Source organism: Psammomys obesus, unplaced genomic scaffold (assembly GCF_907164565.1).
Source record: "Psammomys obesus unplaced genomic scaffold, mPsaObe1.curated_primary_1811, whole genome shotgun sequence".
Taxonomy (NCBI): Eukaryota; Metazoa; Chordata; class Mammalia; order Rodentia; family Muridae; genus Psammomys; species Psammomys obesus.
This window is the reverse complement of record NW_026596149.1, coordinates 7,751,587-7,764,938: the sequence shown is the minus strand read 5'-3', so window position 1 is coordinate 7,764,938 and position 13,352 is coordinate 7,751,587. Positions and strand designations below refer to the sequence as shown.

The following is a 13,352-nucleotide window of genomic DNA, read 5'->3' as shown; positions in this document are numbered from 1 at the left end:
CTGACTCCCATCCAGCACTTGTCTGCCAGTTTACTTGCCCACCTCCACCCTCTGATGAGGTCCTGTCTGAGGTCTCACTTCCTCTTGCTCCCTCTCTCCTGCCATGGTTTAGGTTAAGCCACGTCCTGCTGTGCATGGAGATATGTCAATACTTAACAGAAATTTTTGTCTGTGTATTTGTCCCCAAGGTCCATGGAAAAATCACTTCATGAGCACAGGAAGGAAAAGCACACCCAAACTAGGTGTGCCTCTAACCTGGGTTTTGACCTTATCACCGTGTAAGTTGAGCTGGGAATCATGGAATGGAGGGAGGAGGAATTGTGTCTCTACTCAGCTGCACTGTGGGAGCTAGGGGAGGAGGGAGTGGTGGAGAAATGCCTGCTGCTTTGGCCTGTGGGTAGGCAGGAGGCTTCTGGTCCATCCAAACTTCTATCACAGATCCTTCTTTTGTATTTCTATTTTGTTTGTAAAGAAATGTATAGCCAGCATGGTCTACCAGGAGAGTCCAGGACAGCCAAGGCTATACAGACAAACAAACAAACAAAACCAAGAAATATTATAAGCCTGTAGGGTTTCTTTCTTTAGCCAGAACATATAACTCCATTTGGCTTTTGGTTGTTTGCTTGCTTCTAATTGCTATAAAGTCAGCATTTAGTCTGCAACATTCTGAAAGACAATCTTTCCCCACTCCACCCCTCACTTTAAGTTTCTCTTAAGTAAATATGCCTATTTATTCTGCTTGTGAATTTAGTAAATTTTATAAAATTAGTTCTTTACTAAATTTCAGAAGTCTTAATCATTAGCTCTCTAAATATTACTTTTGTTTTTTTCTCTTCTCTTCTCTTTCTGGGATCCTTTGCAATGAATCTCTAACATGCTTTAACCCCACTTCTGTCTTTGAATCTTTGTGTCCACCTATGCTTTTCTTCATGTTCACTATTCTCCCTTATCTTCCAGTTAATTATTTTTAACTTCACCTTAATCTAATTTTCTCAAACCTTCTGGAGTCTTCAGTTTAGATACTATGTGGCTTTTTTTTTATTCTAAAATTTTCAATTGGCTCTTTTTAATAGTTGTACTGCGGCTTTTTATAGTCTGTAGTTCTTTACTGAAATACTTTAGCTTGATTTTTATCTTCAGGAGCTTAGTAACCATGTGTCTGGCGGCCTCGGTATTGGGCATGCCAGCAAGTTTGTTGTTGTCTGTTGTTCTGCTGAGTCTCACTTAAGTAACAGCATCTTGTCAAATAGATGATAGCCCGTGACAAGCTGCTGATACTGCACATGAGAACAAACGTGGATGATTCTCTCTCCCCTTGTAGAAGGATCTACATTGTTTTCTCCAATGGCCCGTACCTAAACATAATAAAAGATTGGTTCCTTTTATCTCGTATCTTGAGATCTGTGGGGACACTCGATGACTTCAAGTGGGAGGCAGTTGCTGTAGATGTTATTGCGTCTTCACTTTACTTAAGATCTGCTTTGTATTTTCCAGAACCTTCACCTATTTGCACCCTGGGCTCACTGTCCTCTGCTTCAGAAGCCCCGGAAGAATGGTCGACCTTTTCCCTTATAGGCAGAAACTGTTTCAAATACTGTGTTCACACTTCTCTCCCATATTAAATGAGACTTGGCTGCATTTAGAAAGATGTTTTTAAATGTCATCCAACTTTAAAATATTTTTTTCAGAAGTGTTAGTCCAAATTAGCATTTAAGAGAATGAATGTCCTCCACATAAAATCCTGGCCACTTAGGCTGTTTAGGGGAGGGATATATAGTCATAAGTCAGGTAAGCTTTTTCTAATGACCCAGCCTTGTAAAATAACACGTAAAATGAACACCTTTAGACTTTTGAACCATGGAAAAAACTCTTGGATTTTCCTGAGTCAAATACAAAAGAAGCTAGCCAGTTAGAGTACGTGTCAGGAACTGTCAGAAAACTGTTATAGGAAGATCCATTAACCAAGAAAGCCTGGTTTATAGTAGAATGAAATACCTATAAATAAATGAAACATGGAAAATATTTTGCTGGAAAACCAGTAACGAAACCTTTTTAAATTACAAAATAAAGAAAACGACATTCTTACATTAACTACAAAGTATTAATTTCAAGTCTGAAACTTTTGCTGTTGGTAGTGACAAAATCACCTTATCATTAAACCCACTAATAGCTGCATCGCTTTCTGTACCCCAACCTCTCAGGCTGTTTGGTCCTATCAGAGAATTGATTGGTTTGAGGAGCAAACTGAAAAATTCTGATCACAAGAAGAGTAAAACACTCTGGGGATCGCAGAAGTTTAATGATGATCTATCTAAACTAGTTGTGAGCATCTTTCTATGGCTTCCAAGATCTGGTTTGTGGCCAGCCATGCCAATAAGGAGGCTTTTGTAGAAATCAAACACACACGTGCTCGTGTACACACACACACACACACACACACACACACAGTCCTTTCCTCCTTTTTCCAGATAATGGACTGAGATAGGACTAGTGAAGCTATTTCTTGATATGAAGCAGAAAATAAAATAAAAGCTAAAAGTGCTAGAGCAACGACGCAGCTGCTATACAAACCTCTGTATTAACCACCTCCTGATCACATTTTAAACAAAAAACCAGTGGCCTTATGTTTGAGGTTGCTAGGAATTGGCTCTCCTGTGACCTGACACGGAAAAAACATCCCTAATTAACAAGCGCACCCTCAAAACTCCTACGGCAGTGGTAACAATGTTTGAAATTTGAGTCACTTACCGTAATACAAGAATCTGTGGCTTCAAGGTCAAAATCAGTAATGTTCAGAAGAACACGGTGATGTTTTTCAACTTGAATGAGCCAAGAACACTCAGTGTTATCTCTGTAGCTATTGGGGTAATTTGGAGAATGAATCTCTCCTCTGGGAATCTGTAAAATCCCACCACAACCTGTAAGTAGGAAACAAGGTTCAGCCATGAGAGAAACTTCTGTTATAAAAAAAGGAAATGTAAGTAATGATACTAGCTACAGGGATCAGTATCCTGCTTGGCTTGACTATTGTATCAGTTCCATGCTAACAACTTTAAAGAACTAAATATCCATATTCACTCATTCATCTCAACATAAACATGAGAATATGGATAATACTAATAAAATAATATCCGTATTTTATTTACCAAAAGTTATTTTGGTGCCAAAAGTTAATTAAAATAATAATGTGGGAGGAGGGTACCATTCACTGATAGAATGCTTGCCTAGCATGCATAAAAACCTGGGTTGCATAAACTCTGCACAGCCATGCATCCTATAACCCCAGTATTCCTAAAATGGAGGCAAGAAGGTCAGAAACTCAAAGTTATCTATTATTAGACATGGAAAGTTTGAGGTCAACATGGTCTATATACGTAAACCATTGTTTTGACAGTTTATGAAAATACAAACAACTGACAGAAAATTTCAGCAATGTTTTCCAGCAGTGGAGCTAATCTGAATACTATGCATATCAATTAATATGCAATTCACTTGAAGAGGTTTCACTTAGCGTCATTAAGGAGGCGTTAAGGAGGTGGCCTGACTTGGCCTTGAGCCACTTCTCTGCACTAGCATCCAGCCGTGGGACCTTGGGCAAGTCGCTGAGTTCTCCAGGCTTTCTTTCCATGCTTGTAAAATGAGGGTACACAAGAGGCCTCCCTCACAGTGCACAGTATAAAGATTAAACGGGATAACCCTCATTAGCTAAAAAAGTAGCCATTCCTCGAACACCACCAACCTCAGCAATCATGGGTGTCTATTAAAACGCTTTGATCTATGTGTAATTTAAAAAAGCTGCAACATGCAACTTATTTTGATGACCTAAGATCTTGGGCAGAAAATCACTATCGCAACAGTAATAATTTTGGATTTCGCAAATTTAATGTTTTTTTTTTCACATTTGCTAAGAATCCAAAGTCTACTCTACAGCATGATGTGACCTGGAGAATAGAAACTTGTCATGCAAACAAATCTCTCCAACCATCTCAGCTATGATCTATATACACTGACCTATTTATATCCTTGAAAAATTAAACCCTACCATGAATTTTAAGGAAGACCATACATCAAAGCAATACTGGCTACTCACAAGGTCATCAGGATATAACTCTCATGCCTTCTTCCAATAATTTTGTAAGTCTCAGCTAGGCTTCATTTGGCTCAAATGCTTTCAGAATGCCTCCACATATTCACTTACCTCCAGGGACTGCTTGCCATGAGGCATTGAAACCTCTCCCATTTAAAGAGCTGTCCGTTTTAAAGCGGATTGCTAATTCATTTCCAGTGCTGGAGACCTGCATGGGGCTCACTGATGCTGATCGGGAACACAATTGGGCTATTCTTGGAGAGTGAAAATCAAGACCTGTGTAGATCTAACAAGGGCACAAGAAAAAGACTTCAGTTAAAAGACACATTTAGGCATTTCAGCCCCTTCTTGAGCTCCTTTTCGCAACCAACTCTTGGAATCTATTATGATTAGAGATTATTGTACTCAGTCTCCCTGGGTGGGATGAACTATGAACTTGAACTGAGTGTTTGCAGGCACTCCTTCTGCCTTTGGAACATGTAATTTCAGTCACCCACACAATACCTGTTTGCTTCATCAGATGGGAAAGTAAAGTAGAGCACATAGGTTATTTTAGAATCTTCCCTATCTTTTGCTTTCTTCTTTCTCATATGTCTGGGAATTCTTGCTTTCTCTGACAGAGACATTGCATAATACAGTATAAAGACTGATTTTCTAAATCTTGTAAGTCTCAGGAAAAATCTTATGAACATTGGGTTTACTGAAGGCTATTGATTTTCTAATTACATATTAAGGAAATTCTATCTACCCTGAAAACTGAATATTTTTTAAGACAAGGAATCAAACATAACAGGTTTTTTCTTCAGAGGAAGTCAAAATACAACCTGCAAAAGTATATTCCAGACCTCACAGGAGTGACATGCATTCTCCCAAGCCTGCTCTGAGGAGCCTGGCCAGGATCTCCTAACCTCCCAGGTAAAAACCCTCTAAGTCTGTCCCACATGGCTGCAACCCTCTTGGGCACCTCCACATTTGCCCAACTCTGTGTCTGACTTAGATCTCTCAACTCAGCGGCACATAGTACAAGAAGGGGTTTCCTTTAGTTGGCTCTACTCCAGTAGAACTCACTTATCTCAAGTGTGCATGGGATTAGAGGTGAAGAGAAGTAAGACTTTAGATACTGACACCCCTACTCCCATCTTCAAGGTATTATCAAAGTTGCTTTGTAGAATTCAGACCACTTTGGATGATAGTTTTCAAATATATTCATGTCTGAGTCCACAGTACCCCGGGCCAAAGCCAGGAACTCAGCTCTGGGCGATGCCTCAATAGGCAGCAGCCCCTCATCTCTTCAAGCTGGGCCTCTTTCCTTCTGCCCCTCCCTAATGCCCTCCCTTCCTTGCTCACTCTCAAACCCTCAAACCCGCAACTGGATGATAAGGGAATTCACTCAAGAGTTCCCTGGGGAGACAGTGAGAACAAGAAACCCACTTTGGAGGAGGAGTACATGACTTGAATCTATAATGATTTCTTTGTCTGAGTAATCCCCCCCCCCCACACACACACAGCCAGGCAGGAATTAAAGTAAAAGAAACTGCTGTTTCCCAGAGGGCTGAGCACAAGAACAGTAATTGCAAAGGAATGAAGCAGGCAAATGCTCTAGGCTTATTTTCATTAGGAGGAGCTGATGTTTACTGTTTGTGAGGCCCTGAAAATGCCATGAAAAGCAAGGCTTCAGGAAGAGCCTCCTTTGTCCCTTTCCACATACATTCAGGTGAATGGAAGCTTATCTCAAGAGCCTCTGTCCCACGTCTCTCATTCCGACCTCTGCCCAGGATGCAGTCCCCAGCACATGCAGCCAGCAGCATGTGCTCCTAATCAGAGGAGGGCAACAGCCAGCAAGTATTTCCAGAGAAGACCATGCTGGCGCTAACTGCTGACAAAGAGACCTACAAATTGGCAAAATAATCTTTGTTTTCCCTGTTCATGCATCCCCTTGAGATGGCAAACATAATGGGTTTGAGTTGGCTAGGCCTAGCAGCCTCCACAGGAATAAACACGGCTACTTCTGACATTCTTTGCCTCCCCTGGAGCTGGGCTAAGATCACAAACGAACATTGCTGAGAGGCCTGGCTGTGCTAAGTGACCACAGCCAAGCAATTGTCGTGTTTTGTTGTACCAAGGCAGGGATTTCCTCTCCTGGACGCTGATCCAGGCTCTGCACAGAGCTTTCTTGGAGACTGAAATAAAATCAGCCTGGGATTTCCATAACCAAAACAACAGAATGGCGATTTTTGGTGCCCATAAATAAAACTGGCTGCACATGGTCAGAGTGGGAAAGGATGGAAAGAATTTCAGGGGGTGATTCATTCCACTCCAGCTTGTGACTAAACCCTGCGGGGGGGGGGGGGGGGAGAAATGGTATGGTGATCAGAGATTAAAGTGTGTTTTTAGCAAATGCTCAGGATGGAGAGTATTTCAAAGCCTGTAGTGTTAATCTGTTCTGAACAGTGCTTTCTGCTCTGTTAGCTCCATTTAATTTGAAGGTCAAGTCAGCATTCCGGGGTTATGAGTCGCTGTACGGCTGCTCTGTGTAACTGGCCACTTTCTGGACAGTGGCTCTTTAGGGAAAGGAATGGCTCCTGGTAAAATTTGGTGGATTTCAGAAAGCCCATCGTCTAGTGACAGTCAGCCCTATTTGGCTGTGCTCAGCAGGATAGGAAAAGTGAGTGAGCAAGTTGACAAAGTTAGCCTTGTTTCTGGAGTACACATTCATTCGAATAACAGATTTAGAAACCTACTCTCAACATATTATCAGTGACCAAGAAAAGAAAAAAACCATAAAAGCCAACCTCTTCATGCTGATATTATCACCAACTCAGTACACATCTTTCCACCTAAGCTAAGCACTGGCAGAGAAATGAAAAAAGGGTTGTGGAGGAAAGGCCAAGCGGTTACTCTTTACAGACTTTGGAATCTTGACATATTCCCTCAAACTGTGCTCTTAAAACTTGGGAGCCCAGAGAACTGTCAACTTGTTCTAACAAACATACACCCAAGCAGGCAGCAACCTCTCTCGCAGACATTCTTAGCTGGCATAGGGCCACCTACCCCTAACAGTGCTGCTTGCTGCCCGGAGTCTCTGATTTTGTTCCTCTGCTCCTGAGGCTGATTGCAGAGAACAGACCTTGTCTCTGCTTTCTCATGTAATGGGTGTGACAAGACCCAAAGCACAATGAAGTCATTTACATTGTGCCAAGTGGGCAGCAATCACATGTATTCTGGAATATGAAAATGAAGGGCTTGGAACCTGGAACTGTGCACTTTGCTACAGAGAATTGGCTGCCAGCATTTTGTAAGTATTATGGGTTTTATGCAACCAAGTAGTATCCTTGTTGATAGAGGGGTCACTTCAGAATCCCATGGGTAAGTATTGGTGCTTTCTCTTCAAGCTGTAAGGGTGGATTTTGGAAGGTGCCTTGCTCTCTGTTAAACACCATTCTTCCCATCAGATGGAGTCGTGTCTAATAGCAGTACTGCCATAGAGAAGGCCATGAATTAGACATAAGACCTCCCAGCTTTGGCTCTGACTCCCTCCCTCTTACTACTGTCTCCTTGCAGATGGAACTGGGGTGCTGAATATATTTCCTAGTGACTATACCCACCATTATGGGACAACTTGGGAACCCCATTTCTTTGTACCAAGTAAATGTTAAGAGTTAACGTTTTCTATAAAGTACTCTACTATTTTCAAATCTCTCCCATATCTCATTTTATCTGGGTTTGCATAGAGCAATGAGGGGTGACTGAGTTCATTTCATAGGCCTTCCATTTGTGGAAGAGAGTGCTCATTGGAGCATATAGAAAACTACGTGAAGATTAACATATAGAAGAAACAGTTGGCATAGAAAGCCTTAAAATTCTTCCCCTCATAGCTGTATAGAAGAGAGCATGCCCAAGGAAAGCTCAGGATAGACACATGTGGGAGGAGAGTGGGCTGTGTACATGACCTATGAAGGCAATGAGTCCTGGGTATCAGCACTTGCAAGGGCATGCTTTTCTCTCAGCTCATTAGCCCACTCTCATTTCTCTTTCTTAATAACTGTCTCCATGTCTATTTATAATCATGCATCTCTGGTCCACTTTGCCTAGGACACATGAAACTGCCATTCATGCCTGAAATGGACATCATCCAGGTGGTCACAGAAAACCCCATGAACTTGAGACTTAATTTTGACAACTGTAATATGTGGACAGACTCCTCCTCTTACTTCATGCGGCTATTCACATCCTGGTGAGAATATGGTTGTATTCAGTCATTGTGAACCAAATTTGCATCATCACCATGTGTTGGTGAGAGATTTGAGTACCTTTGTTTACTCACAAACATCAGGGGCTCACTCTCTGTCATGTTCTTGGCCCTATGAATACAGGGGAAAATAGAACAAACCCAACATCCAAACCCTTGGAGGCTGCATGCTATTAGCTGCAGGATGACGCAAAACAGTAGTTCCCATAGCTCAGGTGATGGGGAATTTGTCTGTACTTAGAAACCATTCAATCTTGCTGCTAGGTCCAAGTTGGTTATAATAAACTCTAAGGCCCAGAGTTCCCAAAGGTTGTCTTAACTTTCTGAGAGAACTCTTGGAGTAGCTTTGGGAAGTTCTCTACAAAGGCCTTTTTGAAGATAAGGGTCACGCTAAGTGACTTTTAATAAGCAGCCCTCTGCAGCGGCTGCAGCCGTGGCACCCTGGCCCACCCCAGGCAGCAGCTGCAGATGGGAAGGCAATGCTCGCTCACACATGTGGGCAGTAGGGGCCGTCTTCCCACTGTCTTCCAAAAGCGGAACACTTACTCCAAGGAAGATTCCTCAGGAAGGAGAACTGTGGGCTGTTAAAGAACTCAAGCAGTTTTTTTGTTGTTGTTGTTGTTGTTGTTGTTGTTTATCAACAGGGACCAGTGAATCAGCCTCCTATCCATCCCGAAAAAGGCCCCAAGCCCAACCTGCCCACTGGGCTCCTTCTTTCCACTAGCTCTTCCCTTCCTTCCCTCTTCTTTGCTCCTATTTTCCCCAATGCTGCTAGCTGCACTCTCCTAGTGAACCACCCTCAGCCGCGGCCTCCTGGCACTACTAGGAAAGAACCTAACTAGTATATTAACCCCATATGTCTACTAAGAGTATCCAGTAAGAGGAGATATTTGATAGAATGTCTAAGAAGAGAACAGGGCTAGCCACTGGAAAAATGTGGGGATCGCTCCAGTTTTCACCCTGGATTGGTAATACACTGGGAAAATTGACTTCCTACCTCCAGGGCATCAAAATTGCAGGTTGAATGGTATTCCACATCAAAGTCATGGATGGTGAGCTGAATGCTACTCCCTGGGGCCACTCGGATGCTCCAGATACACTCCTTGTTGCTAGGATAGCTGCTAGGGTACCCAGGGCTGCTGAAGGAGCCCCTGGCTCCAGACATCTCCCCTCCACAACCTGTTGAACAAGAAAACCCAGGTAGCACAAAGTGGCAACAGTGACCAGAACACATTTAAATCTTCATCTCGCCAAAGGTGACAGAGAATGTGCAATGCCTCCTCTAGGAAGAAAGTTTAAATTTTGCCACTATAAAGCAGTAAGAAGTGTGTGGGATGCAGCCAAGTAGTAGAATACAGGCTTAGGATGCATAGGACCCTGGCTATAATCCTCTAGAGAAAGTGTAAGAGAGAGAAAATCACTTATTAAATTTAGATAAACATAGCCAGGTGCAGTGGAGCACACCTGTGATCCCAGCACTCAGGAGGCAGAGGCAGGTGGATCTCTGTGAGTTCGAGGCCAGCCTGGGCTACAAAGCGAGTCCAGGACAGCCAGGGCTACACAGAGAAACCCTGTCTCAAAAAACAAAACAACAAAAAAATTTAGATAAAAATTTATTGTGGTTTTTTTTCTAATAATAATCCTGAGTTCTTATTCCTAGATGTTCTTCATTTGCTTTAGATGAAAAGACCTAAGAGGAAGACAAAGGGAGGGCTAGAAAGGGAAAGCTGAAGATGATAGAAGGTATGACAATCAACAGGTACATAGAGATAGCATGGGAAGTAGTATTCAGACCACCAGTGCCCTCTGTATGATCATGTTGCATTTGCGGTTGAGTGAGTAACAAATATAGAAGAAATAGGAAGGTTTTGATTTATAGGTATTTGTAACTAAAATACATGAAAGATGACTTAGAAAAGGCACTCCAGGGCTCTAAATGGAGAATCTGGTTAAATTGGAGAATCTGATTAAAATGTCAAGTCATGAGAGAACAAGGGTACAATGAATAAAAACTTTCCAGAGTTTCAAACTTAGTGGCACAGTGACATGGCTCCTTGTATCCACTTCATCAAAGGCTCTCCTGGAAAGAACAGGATTCAGAACTGTTTAATTAGCATGTTAGAATCAACATTTTCAGAAGCATCCTATTTTATGGTCTAAATGTGGGTTGTGACATAAGACAAAATGCCCTCCAATACTCGCTATGATACTTTAACAGATAAGTAATTTACTCTCCAGAATCTTCAGGCTGCCAGGCCTTGGTCCCTAACTCACAGAGTTATTGTGTGGGTTAATAAAAGAGTCAAAGTAAGATTTTGGGAAAGAGGTAATTGCTTGTACTATCTATTGTCTCTCGGAAAGAGTTTATATAGATGTGAGACCACACTACAAAAACCAACCAAAAAAAAAAAAAAACAACAAACAAACGTGGGGCTAGGAGTAAAGATAGGGCTAAAAATTAAGCTGTCATTAGAAAAAAAGATGCAGAATTGGTCATTCATTAAGTTGTAAGACTTTAAAAACAGTTATATGTATATGGTAGTTTAGTTTTCAAAATGATTTTAATAAGCACATGATCGTGTTTGAAATTCCTAGCAACAAGATGAGGTAAGCAAGAATGGTATCTGAAGCTTCCTTTAGAGCTGATCTGTGAGTCCAGGTCACATAGGGAATTCCTCTCTGGAAAATCTTCACTTACTCTGACACCCCCACTCTGCATCTCCAGCCCTGTGCTGACTCCTGTAAGCCTGCCGGCCAAGCCGGCCTGACAGTGCTGTAGTGCTGTAATGAGAGCACTGGACATGACCCTCATGGCTGCTCTGCTCCCTGACTGAACAAAGAATCACCACAGCAACCTGGATAAAGGAAGCAGAGCAAATTTTTTCATTGACTTTGAGGCAAATCTGACACTGTCTCATATGTTAATGTCACAGACACCAGCCGAACTAGACTACAATAGCGCTTTGAAGCAACTCTATGTTTTTCCAGTTTTAAACAGTCAATCTTTACAAAGCCTTCACCAGTGACTGATAATCTATTTGATTTTTATTTTCCTCCAAACACTAGTCATCAGCTGAAAGGAAGTATTTACCTTATCAGCAGGAAGCACACTGCTCTACAGTTCTCTGAACAAGAAAGAGTTGAAAACTGTTGCTAAGTCTGTTTATTTTTGATAGATAATTTAAAAATTTGTCCATGAAAGAACTCACCTAATATTGTTTTTGTTTTGTCTAAAACAAGATACAAATTTTTAAATTGCACCACAAAAATACAAAAAGGATCTCCTGTCTTTAAGCCAAATATAATCAGAGTCAAGATGTTTTAGGTTATCCTCCTGTGCCCAGGATCATTTAAATTGTCATCTTTTCATCTTTTCAGTTTTCCTAACACTGTACTCTGTAAGCCAATTGCCAGGAGAGGTGCTGGGATGGAACAAATGTGGCTAAAGCCTACTAATGCTGGAGGAAAGGAACTGGGAGGCCAGCTTCTAGGGGACCCTCACATTCTATGCTCTGCTTCCTCAGCAGTTGATCGTACAAAGCCCCATAGCCAAAGTATTGTAAAACCAGTAACTATAGCAAAAACAAACATTAAACACAACAAAATGAGGAGGCTCACATACTTAACTGAATATTGATTCATAATATAATAGACTTCCTATAACCTAAAAACACAAACTTTTTGTTCTGTAATGCCTTGAAATGTGCTCATTGCTCAGGTCAACTTACTTCTATCACATAAAATGGCCTCTTTGTGCTTCTGCTATAGTTCACTGTTTTACCTCTGGTTTGTTTTATTGAAGCTTATTTTTATTTAAAACACACTAGCACAAAAGCCTGAAGGCAGAGCATACCTAGAAGAGCCTTATTTTGTTTTCTGTAGGAATTTAAGAATTCATGGCTTATAACAGATAGAATATAGAACAGAAATAATTTTAGAAGGGTTGTTTCATGAAAAGAACTTATAGCTATCTTTAGAAGTAAGCAAGTTCAGCAACAGACAGAAAAGAAGAGAAGGAAGAGCTGGAAGGGGCTGGGTAAGATTAAGGAGTGGAGTTTCACTCTTGGCAGGGTGGGTTTGATGGGAACTATTTAAAAAAAATAAAAAAGCTGGGATTTTAGGGAAGGTCCAAACCATGGCAAGCTAAACTATTTTCTGGTTCTCTAGTTTTACTTCATTCCCTAATAATTATAATTTGTGTCCTTCTTCTCACAAATAAATGCTAACCCATAAACATTCCCTAGACAATTAATCTACAAATTCTAAAGTTCAGGTCAGTACTGACAAACTTGGGAGACTTTGTCCTTGCCTTGTCTTCAAAGACAAAAACTATGAAACTCTCCTAAGGAAAAAGGAAGAAACAAGAACACAGAAACAAGAAACAGACAAAGCCTGAGTGAAGGACAGGTTTTCAAAGTCCTGGAACGGACTGGAGTAAGGAGAGTCATTTCCCAAGTTCATGTCGGCTAGGAACCTGAGACTCTGACAGGCAGGTCTTCTCAATGTTCTCAAGTCACGGCAAGGACCTGGATTAGGCTGGGACTGGAACCTAACATCTAACATGTCCTCATGAGAAGAGAGTGAACCTGACACTGAGGGAAGGCACCCTTATAAAGACAGAGGCAGAAGTTGAGGTTGTGATTGCTATAATCCACGAAATCCAAGAATTTCTAGCAGACAACAAAAGCTGGGAGAGGCAGGAAGATTTTGCTTCAGAGCACCAGTTGGTGGGATGGCTAAGAACAGGCAAAGATAGCGGAATCATGCCCTCAGACATTTGTAAGTCCAACACTCACATCTCTATTTTAAAGTGTTCAAAGCCTTCAATTCTTTAATGTCATTATTTTAGAGAACTTTTTCCAGGGAGAAGTTCAGAGAGCCTCCAAGGCTCTGCCTCATCCCTTTTTTTCTAATTCTGCCCTTCACTTTGCCCTCAATTCCCAGGCTTTTCTCCACAGGGAGGTTGTTCCACAGCAGAAAACAAACAAAAACAGGTGGCACCATGTTGATACAACC

The 13,352-nt window shown here is 41.5% G+C and overlaps 1 protein-coding gene across 2 annotated transcripts in view; it reads right to left on the bottom strand.

The window, feature by feature from the left end:
- Cubn (cubilin) overlaps positions 1-13,352 on the bottom strand; it is a 226,607-nt gene that overhangs the window by 109,934 nt on the left and 103,321 nt on the right. For both annotated transcript variants that reach the window (XM_055593908.1, XM_055593909.1), the window contains 3 exons: positions 9,334-9,515; positions 4,199-4,373; positions 2,749-2,918 (listed from right to left, as the gene is read on the bottom strand). In XM_055593908.1, the coding sequence (XP_055449883.1) occupies positions 2,749-2,918; positions 4,199-4,373; positions 9,334-9,515 (527 nt within the window). The remainder of the gene's footprint in view (positions 1-2,748; positions 2,919-4,198; positions 4,374-9,333; positions 9,516-13,352) is intronic.